This window comes from Furipterus horrens, unplaced genomic scaffold (assembly GCF_987537825.1).
Source record: "Furipterus horrens unplaced genomic scaffold, mFurHor1.1.pri manual_scaffold_12, whole genome shotgun sequence".
In the NCBI taxonomy this organism is placed as follows: domain Eukaryota; kingdom Metazoa; phylum Chordata; class Mammalia; order Chiroptera; family Furipteridae; genus Furipterus; species Furipterus horrens.
Window position 1 is genome coordinate 1,725,649 of NW_028327182.1, and position 25,285 is coordinate 1,750,933.

Sequence of the window (25,285 nt, forward strand, 5' to 3'; positions counted from 1 at the left end):
CGAACCCTCGCCCCAAACCTCGGCGCCGCTGCCCTAACGCCTGCAAGGCTGCCCTCCCGGGCTGAGCTGCATTCACACCGTGGCGTCTCGATTGCACCCGATGCCACCACGGAGACGTCACATGGGGTCGGGGCTCTCCAGGCGCGCTCCTCTGGCCTCTCACCGTCCCGTACACGATGGCGGTGGCGTCCCCCAGGAACCCTGTCTGTGCACCGGACCCCTCGGGCCTCTGTTCTCTCTCGGGAGCAGCAGGAACGGCAGCAGCGAACGCGGGGCTGGGGGCGAGAAGACGAGGAGGAACACGCGCCCAGCAGGCCCGCGCTGGGCTGTGAGCGGTGCGCACCGGCTGTGGGTGAGGGGAGGCGGTGCTGCCCGGCTCTCGGGCTTGGCGGGCCCGCCAGGAAGCTCGCCGTGACCTTGGTGTTCAGTCCCAGCGGCACATTCCCTCCGGCTCTGCGTCTATCTGTAACCGCCTGTCCTGTGGGCGGGGGAGGGGGTGACGGAGAGAAGAGAGAGAAACATCGACCCGGTGCCTCCCGCACACTCCCCGACCGGGGAATCGAACCCGCAACCTAGTCACGTGCCCTGACCTGGAGTCAAGCCCGTGACCTTTCGGTTTACAGGGTGACGCTAAATCCCATTGGGCCACCCGGCCAGGGCCCTCGGTTACTTAAGGACCCCACCGCCACGAGGGAGCACGTGGCCTCACTTTGCCACTCAGAACAAAGCAAAGGAAGACCCACGAAGCAGCGCACACACAACCCTGCAACGACCGTGGCACCGAGGGCACCAGCACTGGCTGGCCGTGGGGGGGGGGGGGTGCTGGCCTCCACTGCGCCCTGAGCCCCGCCGTTCGGTGTCTTCATCCCCAGACCCTTAGCGGGTGACGCAGGTTCCCGTCGTCACTGTGTGCGTGGCCTCCGCGGAGTCCCTGCATCAGGGTTCATTTATAAAAGCGGTGCGTTCGCCCTCACGGCCGAGGCGGCAGTCACCTGCTCCGCGCCGTCCGTGGCAGCACACCTGCGGGGCGGTGCCCTGCGCTCGGGGCGGGGTCTGAGCGCCCCGGTTCTGGCGCCTTCCGGGGCTCCCGCCGCTCCGTGTCCCCTCCTCCCCATCAGCGACGCGTTTCCCTTTGAGGACGTCGTTCCCCCGGGGACACAGGCAGAAGTCGCTCCGGGCGAGATGGGGTGCACAGGGGGGCGGGGCACCGGGGCCTGTGGCTTTGGTCAGAAGCGGAACACGCAGCGCGGTGGGGGCGGGGGCGCTCCTAAATCGCCCGTCGTGGAACGGGCAAGTGCATTGAGTTAAAAAAAAAACTCACGAGGCTGAACGCAGCCTCTCCCACCGCCGCCAGCTGCGCCCGGATCCCGAGGGCTTCCTAGACACTCACCGGCGGGGAAAGCCCGGGGAGCCCACCTTCCAGAAGATAATTCTGGGGTTTTTGTGTGTCCCCCTTTGTACGTTTATAATGAAGCTATGGTATCTGTACTTGACCTAGCATTGGGGGCGTCCGGCCGGCTGTGCAGCCTGAATCAAAGGGGGTTTTCCAATGCCCGTCCATAACCCCCTCTGTGCCTTAGGGACCTGCAGCTGGTTTTCTTTGGTTGTAAGTAAGAAGCCTGGCCAAAGAGGGGGGGCGACCCCTTCACCAAGGCCCTGTGGGCTCCTTCCCTTTGGGAACTTGTCCCACTCCCCCTCCTGGCCTCCCAGGACTGGGCACGAAGGGCCGACGGGGGCCCTCCTGGGGCATCCTTAGGTCTCGGGCCTGCTGACCACCTGGGCAGAGAGGAAGCCGGGAGTGGGTTGGTTTGGGTTCACCCCGGGCTCACTTGCTAAAAGGTGTCTGATGGGAAAGCATCTGCCCGTGGCAGCAGCTGGTCCTGAAGCTTGTTTTCCTCGTCACCAGTGAGGGTGGTGGTGGGGGTGGGGCACCTCTTCCTGAGCTCAGTTACCTCGAGGAGTTCAGCGGGTTGGTGCTGGCAGAGAGGGAGTCCCTGGGCGGGGAGGACCCTGGGGTCGGGGCCAGGGAACAGTGCGTTTGCTGGGGGCAGGGCTGTCGGGGGACAGACGGACGGACTCCTGACTAATGTCTGTGCCTGGCTGAGTGTGGGCGTCACCGCTCACGTTCGCTGTTGAAAATGTGCCCGAGGACGACTGGCCTGAGAACCACCTGGAGTGGGCGCCTAGAGTCTGCTCTTAAAACAAAGCTCCCAAGTGATGTGTCCCCCCACTCGGGTTTAATGACATGGGAAGGAAGCCCTTGCAGAGGGCAGGTCGGGGGTGCAGCTCAACCCTCAGGCCGCCGCAGGGTGGGCCGTGGGGGGCGAGGTCTGCTGTGAGACTCAGATACTGGTCAAGGTTTTCAGTGACAGCGAGAGGACGGTTCTGGAAGGGGGTGTTGATTTCAAGGGACCTTTAGGTAGCGACCAGCCTGAGTGACTGATGGGCCGTAGGAGGGGCTGGGTGGAAGGGGCCCGTGGGCTTATGATGACGGACAGACGTGGGCTTTGGGGACGCGGTGGGGGTGAGAGCAGCCAGCCTCGTGAGGCTGCGGTTGGCTGGCTGTGTCCTCTCTGTCCTGGGAATGCAGATGGCTGCTTCCTCGGGCCGTCGCTCCTGGCCCGTCGGGGGTGCTGCCGCATCGCCCACACGGATCTGAGTTACAGCAGTCCCTCCCATGGCTCCTGCCACCCACGCTGCTATGCTCAGTCCCGCCTGTGTCCTGCCTGGTGGATGAGAAATTCTAGAAAGTGTGGCCCAAATGGAAATAGCATTATTTGATAACATTCATGTAATGAGCAATTATACCCTTCACCGTCACCTGCAGTTTGTTCCTTTAAAAAAATATAATAAAAACAACCCCCAAAGTGGATTATGTAGAAGGAACAACAAGGGCGGTTTCCCTCCGGCCTCGGTTGCCCCAACTCCCTGCCAGATGGCCGAGTGCGCGGCTCATGTTTCAGCAAGTGACGGGGCCTCATTAGGACGGGCTGCGCGCCCCAAAGCTGTAAGCTTTTCTGCGAGGTGAGGTTCGTTCCTGAGGCTTGCGTGATGGCATGCGGAACATGTGTCAGTGACGTGTCCAATGAAAGGTAAAGTGGTCAGTGAATTCTCTGCATATTTTATTTTTCATGTTTTGATTTCCAACTCACACACATCTGGCATATTGTACATCTTTGCGATAAAACATGGTTACAATAGCGTAAGGAATTTATATATCCAAAATATTTCACCATGATCTCGAGATGAAATGAACTTGTCTCCCAGATGCTTACGGCCTGGTGATGGACGACTTCATCATTACGCCGATTCCTCAGAATTTCAGAACCTCATAAATACAAATAACAATGAAGAAGGAATTCGGTGCTAAAACTTACTAGTACAAGGTGAATAACAAAGAAGTAATCACATCAATAAATAATGGTATGTTTCTGGTGCAAAGTGCCAACGGAAAGAACCCACTGTTTTATCTTTTTAAATAAATCACGGCGCGTGAGTGTAAATTCTGAGAAAATTACATTCCTGTAACATGCCTCATAGTCCTACCGCCACAATATGTACATCTATGACAATACGGTCACCAAATATACAAAGGAGAAACATAAATAAAGTGTATATACCCCTGGGTGTATACCTCGGTCCGTACAACGTATGGAAAAATCATTGGACAGACATCATTTTCTACCGTAAGGGAGGAAGCGCCTTAGGCTAAGAATGTGGCTTTGGGTGAGAATTTCACAGGAACCTAAAAGAATAACTTCAGTTATTGTTATAATAAAGTCCAACTTGTTAAAGAAACTAAGCTAGTCAAGAACCGAAGAGAAAAACCAAACAACAGCGAGAAGAAAAGAGCATCAGACTCTCTCCCCCGAGTGTGCACAGACTGAGCCGGCAGCTGCGTCCGGAAGGGACACCCAGGAGCTGGGAAGTCGTGACGGGAACTGATGACGGTGACGCCAGGTTATACAAGGAAAACCCAGACCTCACGCCTAGGCCCCCTTTCTGCTGTGTCTTCAGAGCACGGAGGGTGGGGCTGAATTTTCTTTGTATAAAGTACCGAAAAGGGCAAATAATGGCTTAGTATCCAAATGCTGTATGATTGGCTTTCACTTAGAAGGGATGGATTTAGACTAAAAAGCGCAAACCACAGTTCTGTGACGGTGTCAACAGTTACCGACTGAGCCCAGACACAACCCTCGGGCGGCGGCTGTGCCCTTGGACCGCGCTTTCCGCTTCATGGCGTCGGACGCACCTGTTCCATCGCGACTAGGGATTAAGGAGCATGCAGGTTGTGACTCCACCAGAAAATTAAGAAACGTTTTGTTTTTTTTCTTTATACAAGGTTTTACTTTTACAAAAGTATCCCTTTAAATAAGATGCATCTGATGTACAAAGTATCAAACATGTTTTTTGTTTTCTTCTTCTCCGCTTGAAAAGAGGCTGGAAATGGGATGCAGGGTAGGTTCAAAGCTTCGACTTCGTAACCGTGGGGCCCGAGGTTCCTCTGAATCGGCCAGCCTCTTGCGAGGCGTCCTACGACCTTGCCCCGACAAACGGCAACATATGACAGTCACCACGACGCTTCCTAATTTGCGTAACGGACACGGCAGAAGCCGGCGGGGGGCAGCTGGTCCTCAGCGGCAGGGACACACAGGGACGGGCAGGCTGCGGCCTGGGCTGCAGGGCCAGGCGCGGAGAGCGGGGCGCACGGCTCCCTGCACCGCCCTGCTCCGGCCCGGCCTGCGCCGGCCTTCAGTACCTGTTCTGGTGCTCGTAGTGCCACCGGTTAAAGTCGATGTTGAAGGCGACGATGCTGCCGGAAGCCATGCCCGTGATCAGCGTCCTGGAAGAGCAGAGACAGGGTCAGCGGGGCGCGGCTCACCGACACGGGGGGGCCGCTGGGCGCTTGGCCTCCGCGTTGCCTCCAAGGCCCCGCGTCGCGGGCCTGCGTCCCCGGAGATGCGGCGGGGGTGGCTTCCTGGCCCCCCCAAGGGAAGCTGAGTCAACCCCGCACCGCGGAGCTGCCAAACTGGGGGTCGCCCCGCTTTTGATCGGACACCGTGTCGGGTTTGCGCGTCGGGGGGCGCGCGCCCTGCACACCCGTTCTACGTGTAACTCCTGGGCGTGCGCGGCAGCCCCGCAGGGTAGGGGTTGTAAGTGAGGACAACTGGAATGAAGGACGAGGTTGCGTGTGCGTCTTACAGACTCAGAGGCTTGACTGGCGCCCTTCCTCGCTCCTCTTGGGCGAGCCCTGGAGCAGCGCCCGGCCTCGGCCCCTGCCCCGCGCTGCGCCTCCGGCCTCGCCCCCGCCCCGCGCTGCGCCCCCAGCCTCGCCCCGCACTGAGAAACACCCCTGTACACACGCCCAGGAAACCGCTTCTATTTACTCATGGATACAGACTACAGCATTTTCGAGCTCTAATAATAACCTGCTTTCCCCTCCTCAAGCTAAATTAAATTACACTTTTTCTGGGTGACCTCAGTACCATTTTACTATATTATAAGGATGCTTTGTTAAATTTATCACAGAAGCCTAATATTTATAACGTTTTAAAACCAATATTCTTACAAAGGATACAGTAATCCCTCTCTATATCATGGTTCATTTATCGCGGCCTCACTGTACCATGGGATTTAAAAAATATTATATTTAATTATTTATCGTGGATTTTTCGCTATATCATGGGATTTTGCAGTCCTGTACAGTAAATACTAAAATAAATGTAAGGGTCCTACTTTGTGGATTTTCACCTGTCGCGGGGGGTCTAGAACATAATACCCGCGATAAGTGAGGGATCACTGTATACATATAGTTGAAAAAAGTTAATAAATGTGTCATTTTTCTGTTAAATACAGGGCGGGACAAAAGTTGTCCCTATGGAAAACAATACAAGAATTAATAAATAATGAGAATAAACTGTTTCATAGGCTCACAACTGTAAACCTACTTTTGCTCCATCATACTAAAACTTACAGTTTTATTTTTTAAGTTTAGGAATTTTAAGACTTTACATTCTAGGCATTCTTTCCACTTTATAATAAACCCAAAGGTGAATTTTAGGAAACAGCAAAATCCTGTTGCAAACCGAGGACAAGGAAAAACCACACCAACTCACACTCATACCGATTCTCCCCAAGAAAAGATGATAGTGTCTCATCGACACGACCCAACCGGGAGCCGTGTAAGGGGACACCGAGGGCGTGCGCCAGGGGCGCGCGGCTCGCCTCTCACCGGGGGCGGCAAACACGCCTCCTCCCACCCCGCCCGCCCGCCAGGAGGCCTGAGCCTCGGCCCGGCGCTGAGACCGGCGGAAACGCCAGGTTTGGGGCAGCGCCTGTGATGCAGGGGGAGCTGATGAAGCTCCCTGGGGAGGAGGAGGAGGGGGTTGCCGGGCAACGGAGGGCAGGCTAGGACGGGATTGGCTGAGAAGCTGAAGCCTCCGCAGCCAATGGACGTACAGAGCGGGCGGGCCCCGTGGCTCCAGAGCTTCTCTGGCTCCCGGGCTGGCTCAGGCTCTTCTTCCTCCAGGACGCCTGGATGACGGCGCTGCAGCTGCCCGCGGTCCCCAGCGGTGTTTGGTGTGGGCAGAAATTCCAGGCGCAGCCTGGGGTCGGGCTGGGCTGGCAGAGGGGGCAGGTGTATCCCTTGGGTGTCCCAGAGGGAACGGGCTGAGGCAGGAGCCCGCCCTTCTTCCAGAACTGCGCAGCTTTTGTGGATGATGTTGTTCTAGTTTGTAGGCGAACCCTACGGAAACTAACGGGGAAAGTAGGAGAACTCAGGTGTCAGAGTTCAGCCTCCACTGATGGGCTTCAGTGACCGCAGCTGTGACTGGATGGGCTTACGTGATGCTTCTGAATAAAGGCTCCTTTCCTCTCTCACCAAACCGTGGCCGCTGGGATTTTGCCTGGAGGGTGGCGGCGGGCCGCGGGGCCCCAACTGCTGTTCAGTAACATCTGGATGTACCTGTTCTTTGTCAGACCCCTTCTTCCTTTTTCTTTCTTTTTTCTTTTTGTCTCCCTCCGTTTTCCTTGCACTAGAACCCTTTACTACAGGGCTCACCCCTCTCCTCAGCTCCCCCCTGGGCTGCACTGGAATCCTGGTCCCCGCACGTCTCGCCCTGGGCAGAATGGCGAGAACTCTCAAGTGACCACGTGCCCCTGATGCGGCTCACCTCTGGTCATGGGACAGGTCCATGGCTCTAATGCCAGCGTCACATCCGGGGTAAATGTACAGCTGCTTGAAGTCACAGGCCTGCCAGACCTCCACGACACCGTTGTCCCCTCCGGTCACCAGGTTCTGGCCATCACTGCTCAGGAGAATGGCCTTCGGGAGAGGCAGAGAAACAATAATTTTTCCCAGTGTTTCCCAGATGATCCGTGGTGACTGCTGAGAAGCACTCAGCCCAGCTCCCCTGTGATCATCCTCTGCTTTCAGCCATTCACCCAGGTGTTCTAAAGGCCGCCCCGCGGAACTTCCAGTGTGGAAGTCATCCGAGTCATTACATAAACAGAGGATCTTAATAAAACCAATTTAGGTCATAAAGTAACAGAAGTCCCAGAGAGAATACTGCTGATCTAATCCAGGAAGAACTCGGGAACGTACGGACATGAAGTTTTGTTAAGTCCTAGTCCTGAATATTAACCATGTCAAGACTTAGAACAAATGGCAGAAGCATATTTCAATTCAGTTTTTAATAACGGTAAACCAGCGATTATAATTCATTTGAGAGTGAAGGCTAATTTGGTATGTGTAATTTTGGTCTAGGGTTCTGAAGGTCAGATTCCCTTATAACAAACTCACTTTTAATGTGGGGGGCGGGTTATAGCACTGAAGTAGTTGTTTGCAAAAGGAATTGAAGAAACAGCTCCTGAAGGGTTTAACCTCTAATCAGACAATGGCTGTTATCTGCAAAGTCGAATCCACTAATTACTTGGGGTCAAAGGAACTTTGGGTTTGTTCAGAGGACCCATCGATATGAACTCATACGCCTTTAAACCCAGCATACGCTTATTGAATACCAGAGAAATTCTATCATGGATCACTTCACAGAAGTCACTTAGAACAGTCAACACTGGGTCTGCTGGCTTCCTATTCCTTCGCGCGCCACGCCCGCAGGCCTACCCGCGTGGAGTCGTTGATCTCCATCTGAGCCAGCAGCTTCCCGTTGATGCTGAAGTTGCTGAACCGCCCTCGCTCGTAGTAGATGACGCAGTGGCCCTCGCTGGAGACGGAGATCAGGCGCGGGAAGGAGCAGGTCTCGGGGCCTTCCAGGGCTCTCAGCAGGTCTCCGGTGATCGTGTGGACAAGGCAGGGGCCCTCTGCAGGGCGGAGCGGACCCGTGGCCAGGGTCACCGGCGGGGACAAGTCACATGTTAGCGCTCGTCGGCCTGCAGCCCGCCCCTGCGCACCCACCCGCACTTGCTGACAGCAGGCAGAAAACTAGAGAGAAGTAGGCTAGCAGGAGCCAGGCTCTGATGTCACGTTTAAGCAGAGCAAAACCAGGGAACGGTGAAGTAACACGCACACTTCTCCCCAGACTTCCATCTAGGTAAAAACTTGGCCTTTCCCTTCATGGGATGATAGTCATTAAAGAAGGACTCAGTTCACCGATTACGTGAGAGTAAAAGACTACATTCCCCAAAACTTTTTCTTCCTGTGTTTTTCAAAATATTTTCTTCAAAGGTGAGGAGAATCGTTAAAACAACGGCCATTTTTGTTCCGTAGATCAAACGCTAACATTGCATCACCTGAACCCATGACTATCAAATAATGAGTTTTGCCTTTTCTATGAAAATGATTTAATCAAGTAATTCAGATTACAGAATTACACTTTTTTGGCTTTTAAATAAATAGTGAGGCAGGAGTGGAAAAGTAATATGGGGCGCAGCTGACTTGCTGCGATTGTCTTTTTCTCCCTGTAGGAGCTGCGTTAAGACAAATGATTTAATAGTCAAGTTCATAAAAACAACTGGCTCACAGTTAGGTATGGAGCTCCTGGGACCCAAGCCTCGTCCCTCATCCGCTCGCCTAGAGGACGCCGGCGGCCCCGGGTGCTCACGGTAAGGAGGGGGCCACAGACGCTGTCCCGCCCCCGCCCGCCCCTCTCTGCGGCGGCCTCACGTGGCCCCTTCCAGTTCCTCTAAGACGAGGCTCCTTCCTGCCCCAGACTCTTCCCATGAAGAACTGGTATCTGCGCCAGGACCGGAACCCACGCTTCCCGACTTTTCCTGAAACAACGTGTCCGCCACAAAACCAAACCAGCACCACCAACTCCCAGCCCCTCAGCCCCCACCCGACGGCACACACACACACTCACACACACACACACACACACACACACTAACTAAAATTCTGCAGCAGCACCAGGAACATGTATTTTTGCTGATATGACCAAAAAAGAGGTATGATTTTGATGCATTCACACCAAACGGTTATTGTTGTGTTGGCTGTTGCCATTTTTAAAAAACGTGACAGTCTAAGGGAAACAGGTGCTGCGTGTCGTAAACCCTGGCGGCGCGCCGGCGGGAAATCGCTGCCCTAAGGAGTCACGTTTGCGCTCTGCTGACCTCCGCAGAGCCCGGGCTGAGGAAGCAGAGGTCTATGCAGGGGGGTGGGCCCAAGGCTCCGTCTGAGGAGCAAGGGGATGCCCCGGCCCCGCTGCCCCGCTGCCCCGCGGACACCTTCCCGTCTCCTCCCCCGTGCCCTCCCCACGCGCGTCTAAAGCCTGCGTCCTGCGGGAAGGGCTGCGCCTCCCTTCCCTGGGTTCCAGCTGGAATGAATGCCCCCGACCACACAGCAGTGCACCCCTGTTCTTATGTGCGTTACTGCTGGTGGCTCCTGATAACAAAGCCGCAGCACACCAGGGGCGCCAGGGCCCCCCTAAGGGATGACACCGGGCACCCCGGGCCACCTTTGAAAAGACCCAACGGGGAAGAAATGTCTCTGACCTTTAGCACCACTGATAACGAGTCCAAGTTCTGCGCAGACGGAGACACAGATGACTTCATGGTCGTGGCCTGTGAGGACAGCCCGTGGGGCGGGGTAGTCACCTGCGGGGAACAGCGGCAGTGAGTCCCCACAGGCTGAGAGCGTCACCGTCCCTCCCTCGGTGACAACAGCCGTCCACACTTGTTAGGGGTGCGCACTCGCTGCACGTCACCGTGAGCTGGTGACATGCCCTCGCGCTGTCCCTGCTCCTGTGAAACGCCCACCACGCAGGTTACCTGGGGCTGGGGGCCCGGACAAACACAAAGGGCCTCCATTGTAATGTGGCGATGACCGTCCCTTTCTTCCTGGTTACTGTTACAGAGCAGGCACCAGGCCTGCCAGGGCATTTAATAACGGCGACGCACAGACGGTTACTGTGACAGTATTATCTCTGTCCCACAGCCCGGAAACCCGAGGCTCTGCCAGGTGACAGGCCCCGAAGTTCACGCAGTCAGAGAGGTTTGAACCCGGAGCTGTCAGATTTAGACACCCACGCGCAGACCCCTTTACAGGTGACCCAGCAGAGCCGGCCGGTGGGGAAGGAAAGGGGACTGCAGGAAGCCACCCCCAGCTCAGGAGTCCAGCCAGCTGCGGGCTGCCGGCGTTCTCACTGCTAGCTGCTTTCCCAAACCGGCAGTAAACGCCCTCAGAGTGGCCGGCACCCCCCGCCCCCTGGGCGAGGAGAGGCGTGGCCCGGAACAGCTGAGAACTCGTCACGCAGCTGTGGCCGGGCTCGCAGCCACCAGAGCACCCGGCGGTGACAGGTGTGAGGCACAGCTGCATGTGTGCGGGCACAGCGGGGACCCCGCGACCCGCACGCAGAGGGGGACCAGGCCCAACACAGTCACCGGGGAAACCGGGGAAGCCAGGCTGGGGTGGAAGTGGGGGCCACACGGTCCTGGGTGCAAAGTGTGGAGGGGCAGGACACCGCAGGAAGCGGGAGGGGGTCTGGGAGGTGCGGGGCCGCGGGCCGCCCTGGGGTGGACAGGCAACGCCAGCCCGCGTGGGCCGCAGAGGGGGACTGGGGAGACGCGCCGGAGTGAACCTCCATGGGAGGCCGTGGGCAGAAAGGCCAGGACAGCAGGCAGCAGCCCCGGGCCCCGGGCCACTCGGGCCGGGTCAGCGGACGCGAGCGCCTGTCCCAGCCGCTGTTCCCACCGCGCACCACACGTCCTGGCGCCTCACGGCACCTGTTTCTCCCTCTTTGAAGTTAAAACGGGTCCAGCTGACTCCGGTGTGACGTCGGGTCATCCCGGACGCAACGCCCAGCGGACGCAGCAACAGCCTCTTAGCCGAGTTTCGGGGAAGTGGCTCGGTGCGTGTGCGCAGATAGCATCGCCTTTAGGGGGCCAGCACCACGGACCGCTGCCTTTTCTCCTTGACAAGGAGCCTGGGAACTTGGCCTTGGAATCGCGACGCTCCCGGGATTCTTGGCATTTCTCATGCTGGGGTCCACGTGCCCCGGGAGCGGCGGGTATTTTCTGGAGGTGAGAAAGTTCTACGGAAAATTCCAAGTTTCAGGTTTATATTCTGATTATAGTCTACAACTTCTTTGTAACCAGTTATAAGGATAAATTTCCCTTTGCTGTGAAAATCTGTGCCACAGAAATATAAAATTAGAGTCTAAGGAATCAAGTCGGTGTCTCTCTAAGTAGCATTCGCGGGCTCCAAGAACACGCTCCTCGGAGTTGTGGTTAGTGACAACGGTGTCCTCCCCGAAGGGATCAGTGTGTCGGGGACGTCTGAGGAACATTACTGTCGACTGACTTTTCCCTCCAGCTTCACAAACTCTCTTCTGGTTGGCCGCTTCTCTATTTCCCTTTGTTTTTAGAATCAAGTCACTAAAAAAATTAGTTACACAGTAAATCTTTGTAACTATGTATACGATTAAGAGACTACAATAAATTCTCTGTATTCACCCCCCCCCTTACGAAATGTGTAACCTTCCCAGTAACGTTCGTGCCCCTTTCTTGTAGCTCAGCCGAGGAGACTTCTACGCCTCCGAAGGAGAATCCTGCCTCTTCCTCTTCTGCACACAGCCCTGCCTGCTCGGCGACCTCACGTCCGCCCGAGGCTGACGATGGTCCCGCTGCCTGGTCCCTCCGAGGCCTGTGTGTGGGAAGGCGCCCGGCTCTCCCCCCGGTCGCCAGGACCCCCGCCTCCGCACCTGCCCGTATCTTGGCCTCCCAGGAATCGCTCACGCCCTTCTGTGCATTTTCTCACATCCATCAGCTTTGATGCTGCTTTTGAGGCAACTCCGGCTTGGACGGGGTGTGTATGTCGTTTGTATGTGTGCGGTGGGCAGCCCACGCCGGTGGGGTCTGCTTTCCCGCGCTCACGCGTGGCACGGCACTGTGCCCGACTGCTGGCAGGAGACCAGCGGTGACCGGCCGCAGCCCTGGGCTCGTCTGAACCATTTTCTATAATTTATAAAATTATCCCTCAGTGATGTTCTGAGTTCTCTGGTCACATAAGGATTAAGTATCGATCATATTTTATAGGCAACAGCATCTGTAATTTTTCTAAGTGATTAATTTTATCTCGGAGAGACTGGCGCGTTAAAAAACCTTGAAATTACATGTTTACTTAAGTTTACACACAGTAAGAGTTTCCCAGACTTCTTCCTTATGAGCTGCAGAAGGGATACAAGGCCACGCAGGCCTATTGCGGAGGGCTGAGGAAAATGGGTACGAACCTGTAAAACGCTTCTTACGCATGCAATACATTTTCTTTTAGGAAATACGTTTTCACAGGCTGGCATCTGCGAAGTGTGAAATGTTTTTTCATTACAACTGCTCCAGCCCCTTGGCATCTGCTGCAGAACTTAACTGTTGGGAATAGTGTTTAGGGCCCCTCCACGCGCTGTTCCCGCTTTAAACTGGGGGAGAAGTAAATGGAATATTACCCAGAGCGCTTGGAGTGGGGGGCCTGCAGCTGGGGGAGCCTGTCTTCTGTCCCTCATGTCACTGCCGGGGACAGATGCCCCGCTCAGCAATCATTCGAACCCTGGGAATATTCCGTCACTGTCAGCTCAGCATGATGGATGCGGCTGAGGGTCAAAGTGCAGGGGGAGGCGCAGGTGAGACCCCGACCCCGGCGGGCCCCGCGGAAGGGCTCCCCGCGTGATGGAATGGCTGCGCCACGAGGGACCCAGGGCCGGCGCACCCGACGCTGAGATGGCTCACGGGCAAGCGGCGAGGGGCTCCAAAAGGAAAAGGCTCAGCGCAGACGGACCGCGTCTCGCTTTTACGCGGCGCCGTGGGTGATGGAGGAAGCACCAGGGCTTTCGGTGCCGCTGGCCACACGGGGAGCCGGGAGAGCTGTCTCAGGGAGGGAGGCTGCGGCCTCTGGGCGGCGATCCAAGGGACGCTCCCTCCCGGCCGTGTCTGGAACCTGGTTCCTGGGACTGCTGACAGGCAGGGCGGCGCTGGTCCTTCCCACTGGGCTCAGCAGACCCCGCCGGTCCCCTAGATCTGCGGCCCGACCGTCTGTGTCGGGGGGTGGGGAGGGGCGGGCGTCAAGCCTCCGGGTGAGACAGGCGTTCGGCTTCTGTCTGCGGCCCCTGTGAAGTCCCTGCAGAGTCCCGCGGACGGAGTTCCCATTCCCGCTCATGCCCCCACAGCCCACGACAGGTTTGGGACCTCACTCCCGAGTACGGTTTCATCGATGGGCGCGGCCGCGTCATCGCGACTCCAAGTCCAAGATGTATTTTACAAACTGTTAGACGTTCGGCGGCGCAGCTCAGAGGAACGGTGTCGGCCAGGAGTCTCCTACCAAATCAAGACACCGTGTCCCCAGCCACCCGCAGGACTGGGGCGGAGGGCGGCCCCCGGGCCCGCACGCCTGGGCTCACGCTTCCGGCCGCGTGGTGCCCCATGCGCTGACATTCCACAGCTGGAACACGTGCCGTGTGGCGGTTTCATTTCAGGCGTACTCCTCGAGTGCTCAGTAAAAATGGCAGACCGACAGACACCTTTTCGTTCCTTCCTTCTGCTTCAGAGAGGACAGCGACCGCCTTTTCCTCCGAGCCCCCCTGTGCAGGGCAAGCCTCCTCCTGCGAAGTCCAGGCCTGGGACCCAGGTCCCACCAACACCTTCCTGAGATCATCACCGGGGCAACGCGCCCACCCTTCCCCAGCAAGCAGGGCTCTGCCTAACGCCGCAGACGCTGCCCCCACCCACGCGCTCTGCGACCTGAGGCCCTCTGGTCCTGAGGACAGATCAGCCACTCTTCTGCGCTTTGATAGCAGACGGGCGCTGAGCCGAGGTCCCCTGTGTGTCAAGTGTCTGCCGAAGAGACGATGATGTCGACTCGCCCCCGTTGTGACGACCTCGTCAGACGCTACAGCACATACTGGGAAATGTCGCGTCCCAAGATCAATGCAACTTGGGGCTCCAGGGATCCCACAGGAGCAGCATTGACCCTGTCACAGAACACCGGTCAGGACGGGCAGTGATCTACCGAGAAGGCGGACTCGGGAGGACGCGCGGCCAAGTCCAAGACACCTGCCCGACAAGAACTCAATCGGCCTGGGTCGCCCGCGGCTCGTCCGGCGCTTCCTCGCGCGCGGGAGCCGCTCCAATTAGGGGGTGCAAATTAATTTCTATCACTTCCAAATGAGCTTCTGCGTTTGTGGAGAGATCTGTTTCAGATGAAAGCGCCTGCCCCTCCCGCGCCTGCCATCCTGTCATCGGGTCTGGGGTCTCGTTCATCCTCTGGGGGCATTTTTCACGTTCACAGGCGCAAGTTGGAAAGAGTGACTGACGGTGACGGTTAGTATCGGGAGAGACGTGACGAAAACTCGCACCCCAGGCTAGGCGGCTTTTTCTCTATTCTTCCACGGTCTAGAAACTCTTTATGATAATCTGTTCACAAATTCTCATTGCCTTGGTCATAAATTCATGGAAACTATTAAATAATCAGAAGAGAAACTTCTTTCTGACACGTTTAAGGTAGCCACTGCACTATACTGAACACAACATTTTCCTCCACACCTAGAAAATCCACAAACGTGACTGACTTTTTTCTCCGTGGCGCTCACAGAGCCAGCCACTAGGAACAAGGACAATGCAAAAGACCCCAAACGAAACCAACCTGGAAGTGCACACACACAGGACGGGCAGAAGTGGGTGACATCTTGAGGATTCCTACAAACACTTTGTTTATACAGCTCCTGCTGTGAGGGGCTTCAAACACTAAATATCACTGCATCTAACTTCCTTGCTAACGGGTGGACCAAAGCTATAACAAACTGTTAGCCACCTTTTGGTTTAAAAGAGCATTAGAAAATAATGTAAACTAAAGTAGCTAACACAGATAATTACTACAATTTAATATTTTGCTTTAAAATTCTTTACATAAAAGTATTATATCTCTGCTACCAGATGGTAGCTTTCAAGAAATAAATCCTTCTGTTAGAAATATTGTAATAATTTCTGAGCTTCATTTTGAAGATGTTAATTAACTGGATTTAAAGCAGTATGCTGCTTAAAAAATTTTTAATAATAATGTCTAGTTTTGTTAATATGAGTAGAAGATGCTGCACAGACTTGCTGCGTAATTCAGCTTTTCTAATGGATGTCATAATGCTATGGGCATAGAGAGAATCTGGAAATATGTGAAAACCCACTTAAATTAGTGTAACCATGCACCACACTTGAGGATAATGAACCCATCGTGGCAGAGCAAACGTCTTACACACACGCACACCGGAATTCTGCTAAACGTGAAGTTCTTTTTTTAAGAATATGGCTTTTAAAGAGTAAATAAGGAGCCCAACTTATCAGCATCTGGAGCACCGTGTCTGTGATCACACAGGAGTGGCTGCTCATTAGCTGACCTGGTTGGAGGTGAGCGATGCTGAATATTTTTCCCCTTGAAACAGCACCGCACCTCAGTCCACGACCCAGAGCAGAGGCTGAGATGTGCGGCGCACACACTTCCTTCTATTCAGCACCTACACTGAGACAGTAACCGCCCCACAATACGCTTGGTTTCTTCATCAACTGTCCTTCAGCTGTAGCGACAGGCAACAGGAAGAAACCCTCACAAAACATCTGGTCATCTGGTTCTTTCCATCCACCCATCTATCCATCCAACTATCGTCTATCGATCCCTTCTGTACGGTGGCAGGGCCACCTCCTATTTTTGCTGCATTCCTGTCAAACGCGTAGGCGCTGGGGACCGGTGGGACTTGGGGACAGATGGACAGAGTGTGGCTTCCGTGCCCAGCTCCCGCGCAGGCTGAACGGGCCAGGGCAGGCGGCCTCCAGCCGCGCAGTCACAGCGTGGTGGCACCGTGTACGCTTCTCCTCTGTTCTCACAGCATTTCAGTGGTAGACGCACCGCATTCTGGGGAAAGTCTTTTCTCCGCTTTGTCATAAATATTCCCGGAAGCCACGGTTCCGTCTCCCTGGGGCACCGTTTCAGCGGGGACCGGTGTGGGGACTGTGATCAGAACAGCCCTGGTTTCGGCACCCTGGGAGCCGGTCTCTATTTCACAGGAAATACACACACTTGAACTACTGAGAGCTTGGTAACCAGAGCCAGTCATTATTCCCAGGCGGCCTCTGACCTAGTCCTTCTACGATGTATGTGTCAGTGTGCCGGGAGGCAGGGACCCCAGGGCAAAGGGGGCACAGGGGCACTGCAGGGTGTCCTCGAAACAGTGGTTCCGAGGACGAAGGACAGACTGCTCTTCTGTGAGCGGGGGTCCCCGGGGAAACGAGCTGGAGAAACGGTGGGCTCAACAGCTACCAGCAGGCTTACTTGTGGAAGCCGTTCAGAGCTTCCCGACGAGTGACAGCGTGTGACACTTTCTAAAGCTGTCTTACTCCGGGCCCCGCTTCACCCCCTACAGGATATCTTAGGGAACACTGTTGGACAAAAACACCTGGGATCTTCCCAAGCACCGAGAACCCCGCATTCACCACTCGCATTACTGATGGCTTCTCTGAGGTGGTCCTCGGTCACCGGTAAGTGACTAAAAGGAGACAGTTACCCTGCTGCTGGCAGGAAGAGTGACGTGCCCTTGCCAAAGTCCCAATGAAACCTACGGACATCCAGGGGAGGGACAGCGTCCACTCAGCGGAGTGAGCCCATGTGAGGTTTTGTCAGCCAGGGGCCACTGCAGGACAGTCCCAGAGGACGGGGACATCTGGAGATCAGGGACGGGCAGTTGTGTGGAAGGTCATCGTCCCTGCTCTTGTGGACACTTGGAACACAGCTCCGTCCCAACAGAAGTTTTTGCCACTTAAGCTTTTGTGTTTGTTAGGGAAACCGTGCGCAGGCGAGCGCACCGCCCGGCAGGACGGCGCCCGACAGTACTCACTGCTGTTAGGGTTGTCCCCGATGATGTGGTGCCGCCCACTCCAGTACCAGAGAAGCAGGGTGGCGTCCCGAGACCCCGACACGATGTAGCAATCCCCGCCGATGTACGACTCCGACCGGGCCAAGCACGTGACCACGTCCCAGTGGCCGAACACAATCTGCGTCAGTTTCCCTGAAACCCAGACAGGGCAGGGTTCACAACGTGGTTTTCCTAATATGTGGGAAGTGGGCCGACAGACCCACGCATCTGGGAGGGAATTCAGGGCCAGCTACACAGCCGCTTTCGTGATGCGTCCGAAAAAACAATGCTAGACCATCACTTGGGGTTTTGAAGACAAGAATTGACAAGATAACATAATGATATACATATATATTTTTAGCTTGGGTTGGACGACAGGGAGCTTTAAGGTCTTTTACCACATTTGCTGGGGCAAGGAGACAATATTTCATGCTAAAGTTCACATTGCATGGGCTGATAGTTATTTACCTACAGGGTAACCATTCAACTTGGGTCTTGGCACTCTGGATGAAAATGTCTACGTTACTATGATTTCATATCACGCTTTGGGAATAATGATAGGCATTTTGGAGAGAACAAGGTACTTCCAAGCGAAGGGTACCTGTTTCTGTAGAATAGACGCGGAAGCTCTTGTCCCAGAACCCGCAGATGAGAATGTAGCGGTTGTCGGCCGTGACCACGAAGCAGTGGGCGTTGATCTGTATGCTCTGGTCCACGAGGTCCGTGATCTGCCTTTTGTTCACACCAGAGTTATTGGCTGCACGTAAACAGAACAAAAACTTAGATTTCATACGCGTCTCATCAGGCACTTACAGGACGAGTCCTTTTAGGCCTCATTTGTGTAGAAATGGGTTTCTTAAGGCTTTGAGATTATTCAGATTTTAACATCTACCCATGAGAAAGAGAAACTTTTTCAGTAGCAGTGATTATTTATAAACCATATTACATATTTAAAAATCACCATAAATTTAAGTTCTTCCTCCACCAATAAATACGACTTTAAAACAATGAAATACCTAAGTGCATTTAATTCTATAGATGTTTACGCTGCAGGAGTTCATTAGTGCCTGACGAGTTCAACAGTAACGAGGAATCCTGTCACGTGGGGCCCATGCTATGGAAGGAAAAAATGTCTCCATGTTTGCCTGCACCTGTCATCGTCTGACGGCACTGAGAATTCACGTGGAAAGAGGAGCGCAGGAGGCTGCGTTGAGGGGGGCGGCCCCGCAGGGCGCTGGAGGTCACCGCCTGAGAGACCCGGACTGTCAGCAGACAGGCCGGCAGGGGGGCAGTGTGCTGGCGAGGATCGGGGGGCCCAGGAGGGAGGAGACAGGCGGGGGTCAGCGGACAGCGCTGGGGGCGGGGGAGCCGGACCAAGTCAGACTGATTTCCCCAGGGCCTGCCGGCGTGCCAGCCCGGCCCTGCCTCCCCACACCCTTTCGGGCGGAATCCCTGGGCTGAATTCTTAAACAGGAAACGCAGGTGCGGAGGGTCGCCGTCCCAGCACCGGCTCATCGGCCTGCTGCTGCTTGTGGGCATCGAACACCAGGATAATGCCAACCAGAGAAGGTAAACAATGAGGGATCATACAAAAACCGGAGCAAGGAAAGTGACAGGTTCCGAGCACTTAAAACTACACAAGTTATAAATATATATATACACATATACGTATGTATATATAAATGTATATATATAAATAGAACAATGTGATCGGTCCTTTATTTACTAGAATACAGGTGTTAACTTCTGCACGGGCACACTCTGCCTGCATGAGACGTTGCTGATGTTTCTTGGGCAAAGGGACAGCTGGACTCTAAAGAGAGTCCTGGTCCTAAACCTTATATTCTCCCAAAGACTTATGAAGGGGGAATTAGATTTAAGAAAAAAAAAGCACTATAACTCGCATATGATTTAATAACTCTTCATAGGGTTTCCATTCGTTTTCTAACTTAGTTCTCTATACGATCCCGTGAAATCGGCAGAGCAAACGTTAGTATCAGAAGCCGTCTTTCAGGTATGGAACTGAGCCTAGGAAGATTAAGGGCTTGGTAGAGCTAATAAATGTGCATGAGATGATTTTAAAATGTGTGTAATAACTTCTGCAAAGAGTCACAGCTCATACATATGAAATCCTCAGTTTAAAAATGTTTCGGCCCCACTAAGGAAAGATTTCTGAACTAGATGGGTTTCAGTAGGAGTTTTCTTTAATAACCTCTTTGAGTCCTTCCATAACTTAAAATAACATAAGTTGTTAAAGACTAGTTTCAGCTGAAGGAAAGAGCAGTTTGGAAATATTTGCTGCCTTCTGAACCACCTTGACCTCCTAGACGATAAAAGAACGGCACGAATAACTGCTTTAATGCCACAGAGTTCTTAGCTGGCACACACAGTGTGCCCCGCTCTCCGACGTGACATTACTGGCACGTTACTTTTGTGGCAGACAAGACAGCAGTCCGCCATCACTGGTGGCGCACAGCCCCGTGGGAGCCCGCGGAGGGCCGGCACCGTGAGGCCGCGTGGCCGCTGGCAGCATACCGATGAGGGGGTCCATCTCGATGGGCAGGTGGTGAGCTTGATCCAGGGAGTAGCCCGGAGCTCCTCGGAGGCCTGCGGGCGGACAGAGAGAGAAAACCGCCGTGAACGTCTCAGACCAGAGGCACGTGCTCACGAGCAGCGGCTTATGATGATGGCACAAAAGGCACCGGTAAATGATCACGGGGACATTCAGTCCCACGACACGTCTTTACAGAGGGTCTTTAAAAATCATTACAACAGGGGTGCTAGTTTCCGCTTAGGACGTAGGACGTAGGACGTAGAAAGCTGAGAGGAGGACGGATCCCCTAACAACAAGAAAATGCTGGATAACACGGATAACATTTCTGGAACCGAGAAGAGAGCTAAAGTTGCCGGGCAACCAATGAGCACAGAATGTAAGAGAAGGCCCTGCCTGGCAGCGGGGTGCGTGTGGCTCGGGGGCACCTGGGCCCGGGTCCCCACCCAAGTGGGCCTTCTTCCAATACAGGACACACCGAGCGAAGGCAGGAAATGGAGCCACACCTACAATCTGAACCTCAGTAAGACCTTCCTTCTGAGGATTAAGGTGCTGGGCTTGACTGAGTGCGTTAGTCATAAAGTTTTACCTGCGATTATGTAATATGTAACACTTGTGAATAGCTCAAAAGAAAAACTTAGCCCTTCATAATTTTCTCTCAGCGCAGAACACTTCCTGAGGCTGGGACCCGAGAGTAGCAGTCACGCACCGGCGGTGAGCAGGCGGGGCAGAGCTAATCCCTGCGTCGGCGCTAATCTTTGTCTCACTTTCCGTGTGAACTGCAAACCCATTTTTGCCCCGCCCCGTACTTTTGAGGACGTCTGTGGTACATCCCTGACCCAATGAGGTAGCTCTACTGCATGGTGATGATATCCCGCAAACTGTAAAATAGGAGCATTTAGAAACGTTTAGGAGAATGAGCTGTGGGAACGTCCCTCTTTTCCAGACGGATGCAGAAATCGGTAGAACAGAAAGATCCGGGTGAATGCACGTGGCTCAGCCACTCAGCCCTGGAGACGGCGGGGGTCCTTGGACATCGCAGGTGGCCAACTGGGCCAACGAGGTAAGCTGGTCACATCTGCTTCTCTCCTGATTAGACGAGTATCAGTATGTCTGTGTTTACGGCCGAATGATATCACTTCAAAGGCACCGGCTGGAGCCTTCAGGGGTGAGTTTGGAGGAGACACATGTGAAGTCACTGGATAGTTCAGATTTTGTCATTTCTGGAGGACTCCGAGCTCCACGCAGAGGAAGATGGGGTTTGTCTGGGTCACGGCTGTCCTCCCTGGGCTCAGGACTACCTAACACAGTGGCCATTCCAGCATCTGCTCTAGAAGCTGAGGACGTGAAAAAAACAGGACCTGAAACTATCATCCAGAAAATCCAGATTCAAATGTGCTTTTGTTTAACATGGGAAAAGCTGTTTGGTTTTTAAATTCTTTAGTTTATTGATTTTTGAGAGAAGAGGGGGGAGAGAGAGAGAGAAACACTGACTTGTTGTTCCACTTACTGATGCATCATTGGTTGCCTCTTGCAGGTGCCCTGACCGGGGATCGAACCTACACCCTTGGCGTATCGGGCTGACGCTCTCGCCAACGGGGCGCCCTGCCAGCGCGGTCTGGTGTTTCCCAGGGGCAGCCGGGGAGCGGGGTGGAAGCACCGGGCGTATCTGCAGAACCGCGACCCTTCATCCAACACGCACGCGCGCTTAACTGCTCGCCGGGCCGCCTGGGAGGCGCCGAAGGGCAGGCAGCTGGGGGTCGCGCGGTGGGGCCCGCGGTCACGTCCCTGCCGCTGCGCGGGGACACCTGGCCTCGCCTGCAGCCGGGCCGGCCGGCCGGGAGCGAGCTGCGCGGGGCGCGTACCTACTGTGTTGTGCCACCGGTTCACGGCGAACAGCCGGCTGCAGGTCACGGTCACCACCGCCGGGACTGTCAGGTGGGGCAGGGTGTTGGCGGCCACGTGGGTGACCGGCGAGTTGGACGGGAACTTCAGCACCATGATCACATCCTGCTGCATCTGGTCTTTGAACATGAGGGGGCTCTGTGGGAGGAAACACTGGAATAGAGGGGAGCGACAGAACAGGCGGGGGGTTAGTGTGGGTCCTGGGGGCACAGGGAGAGGGCAGAGGAGGGCGCCGCACGCGCGGCGCGGGGGCGGGGTGGCTCTGGTCGTCCCTGACCCATGCCGCCGCGCTCCCAGCCAGCCCTGGTCTCGGCGCCACCAGGCCGCAGCACGAGAAGCGAGCCGATCGGGGTGTCCCCACGGTGGGGCCCCAAGAGCCCACGCAGCTGCAGCACCAGGCTGGCGGGGAGCAGGAAGTGAGTGCCGAGGGAACTGATGGCCACCGTCGCCTTTCCCCGGGCCGGCTCAGGGTCCTGGGGACTGTCTACACGGCAGGACGGTGACGGTCTCCTGTGACAGAGAGCTTTCCGCACCCCTGCGCTGCGGGTTGTGCCCCCCTCCCTCCCCGTCGGACCGTGTGAGGCCAGCCCTGCTTCTGCTGGTTACTGCGTGTCCCCCACCCAGCCAGCGTGTGACCCCACAGACAGCAGGCACCCTGAGGACCACTAAGCACCACAGAACACGACGAATCCCAAGGAGAAAGTCGCGGAGCGGGGACCCGGGGCCCAGGGAGCAAGCACCGCTGAGCTCCCGCGCGAGTCCGGGGATCGTCTGCTGGGCGGACGAATTCCCTGCGACATGAACTGAGCAAGCTGCGTTCTTTACCAGCAGTTCTGTGCCCCGTTAAAAAGTTGTCCCTTGACAGTTCCCCTAGGAAGGTGATGAATTCTGCTGGGCACTAATCCAGGATAAATGTTTTTATTATTGTTATTGCCCAGAGAGGGCTGACTGAGGAATACGCTCTTCGGCCAGAGCAGTTCATAAAGGAACGTGTCAGAGAGATCCTCTCGGACAGCCGACCAAAAGGCTCCCTCTCAGGGCTGCGAGGCCACAGCCGCACGCCTGCGCGGGGACGGCGCGCTCGGGGCGCGCCCTGGTGCTCTGTCACACGAGGGCTCACTGACCCGGCAGAGTGCAGGGGCACCCCACCCAGGGTTCGGGGCGGCTGAGCTCCCGTGGAGGGAAAGTGGGTTCCGGCAAACACGCTTGTTTATGTGTTTCGTGAGGACTCTGACGCTGGCTGCCGGACGGCAGAAAGGACGCAGCGGCGCGGGTCGCCGGCGTCACCACGGCACTTGAGACACAGCGCGGCTCAGAGCCAAGCTGGTGGGTGACCGACAAGAGACAGTCCCAGCAACGGAGTTACAGCTCATCCGCGTGTCCACACACAGCCTGACCCGTGTCCAGAGCCCCGTCCTCCCCAGTCAGGGCGCCGGCCGCCTTCCGGACTGCCCGGAAGAACAAACAAACTCTAAGGCGTTACATTTGTTCTTTTGTGAATATCGAATGCATTTCTACCTTCAAGCATTTTTTACTAGGGAAAAAAATTAGTGGAAAATAAGTTTGAAAATAAATTGTAAGTTTTAATCAGAAATATTTTTATCTTCTTCAAATTAGATGAAGAGGAAAATTTTTACTATTTTCTAATAAACCGAGAAAAGGAGTGCGTTGCTACAGAAACGGGCCTTTAACATTGACACGGAAATGGAGTGTGTCACCTTTCCCTTTGCAAACGAGGACGAAGGTTTTACTCTAAGAAGCTGACGATGCCCGAGGACACCAGCTCAGGCCGACGGAGACCCTACGGCGTGCCAGCCGCTGGTCTAAGTGCCACACGGACTGAGGCGTGATGCTTGCACATACGGGGACGTCACACACGCCTGCCAGAGTCCCTCGCGGGCCGGTGGCAGATGGTGTCTGACCCAAGGCTGGCTCTGGGGCCTTGTCCTTAAACCCTCTGCTCGGTCCCCTCTGTGCTGTGACCACAGAGGACCCCCACCCCAGAGCTTTCCTTTGCTTCAAACGAACCCCTCCCCGCCCCCCGCACCCCCCCCCCCCAAATATCCCACTGACTTACACACCTAACCTGACTCGGGCCGGGTGCAGTAGGCCTATCGTGCAGGGGTGAGTCTGCGGCCAGGACAGGAGAAGGTGGCCGTGTCTGTGGCCCGAAAGCTGAGCTGGCTTCAGCAGGACCTCACGGTCAGACCGCACCCCCTTCTCGGCCTCTCCCTAGGGTCTCAGCACACCTCAGGGTGAAGGGGTAGCCAATGCGCTGAGAAGCCCCTACATCGCTGCTCACACCCCTTTTTAGTCTGGCCTCTGTGTCCGGGCACAGAGAAGAGACAGTCCCACCAAGCTGGCGCGTCTCACCAGGTGCATGGCCGAGCTCCGGGGCGGGTGTGGCTCTATCAGCAGCTGGGATGGCGTCTGTCCGAAGTTCTGGATCTGCGCCTCCGTGGCCTGCGGGGGAGGGGGTGCCGTCAGGATCAACATGCATCTGCAAGGGGGAGGGCCAGACACCCCGAGCACGCAGAGGCCTCCCCAGTCAGCCACGGACAAGGGCAGCCAGTTCACTGGGTGCCCCAGTCTCCGGCTGCGGACCATCCGCGTGTTGGTGCGGGAGGCAGGTGTCTGTTCCCCCAGGCATCACGCACGTCTAGACGCGGGGGTGATGCGTGCCGAGGCTAACCTGTGAGCACGTGTGTGCGGCCAGACCGAAGAGCACAAGGGGCCCTGCCGCACGGGACGCAACGCGTGCTTCTCGACAAAGTCCTTGGTGGGAAGCAATGTAGGGGGTTCTCTAATGAAATAAGCTTCTGGACTCTTTATGGGAATAAAAGAAGGAGACATGAAGTCCACGGGCAACTCTGAACAAAACTCAGGACATCACACAATCCGATCCATTCCGAAGGCCATCAGGAGAAAGAACACTGGGACTTTTTGTAAAATGACCAGATATGGCTAAACTTCCACTCCAAAAACATATTTTAGCGTGCTGCTATGATACTTTCAGATGAATCCTGGAATATTATTTTAAGGTATGAACTTATTTCTCTCAAAAATTTTCTGACATTCCCCAAGAGGAGACGGGGATCTGGGAACCCTGAGCTACGCAGGACTTCGTAACGGCCAGTGCGCACGCTGACCAAGGGTTGTGAGGTTTCATGGCTTCTAATGAATAAAATAACTTTAGACCTCGAACCATCTGGACTGTGTGATGTGCGTTTCTGTGTGTATGTCAGTGATGCTCTTTGTAACAGAACTAAACGTATCTTCTATACGTGACGTCTACACAGGTGAGACGTTCCAGCCTGTTAAGCTGGACTAACAAGTATTTTTCTGAAACATCACATGACGTCAAAGCTCCAACGTGGGATTTTTTTACATTCTTATGTTAGATATTTCTCTTTTAAAGCAGTGTTTGGGGTAAGAATTTGGAAAAAAGCAGCTTCCCTAGGCTCGCTGGGGTTTAGTGCAAGGTAACCGTAGA

General features: G+C 55.2%; 1 protein-coding gene across 2 annotated transcripts in view; it reads right to left on the reverse strand.

Annotated features, from left to right (window-relative positions):
- Nucleotides 1-4,244: 4,244 nt before the first annotated feature.
- Nucleotides 4,245-25,285, reverse strand: part of NBEA (neurobeachin) — a 377,725-nt gene continuing 356,684 nt past the window's right edge. Inside the window, exons 49-57 of one of the 2 annotated variants that reach the window (XM_090258648.1) lie at nt 24,166-24,255; nt 21,753-21,930; nt 19,872-19,943; nt 17,938-18,093; nt 17,319-17,489; nt 9,949-10,050; nt 8,123-8,319; nt 7,173-7,324; nt 4,245-4,843 (exon numbers count right to left, since the gene is read on the reverse strand). In XM_090258648.1, the coding sequence (XP_090114774.1) occupies nt 4,753-4,843; nt 7,173-7,324; nt 8,123-8,319; nt 9,949-10,050; nt 17,319-17,489; nt 17,938-18,093; nt 19,872-19,943; nt 21,753-21,930; nt 24,166-24,255 (1,209 nt within the window). In that variant the 3' untranslated portion in view covers nt 4,245-4,752. Of the gene's footprint in view, nt 4,844-7,172; nt 7,325-8,122; nt 8,320-9,948; nt 10,051-17,318; nt 17,490-17,937; nt 18,094-19,871; nt 19,944-21,752; nt 21,946-24,165; nt 24,256-25,285 lie in introns of both variants that reach the window. The other variant, XM_090258647.1, reaches the window with a different exon arrangement.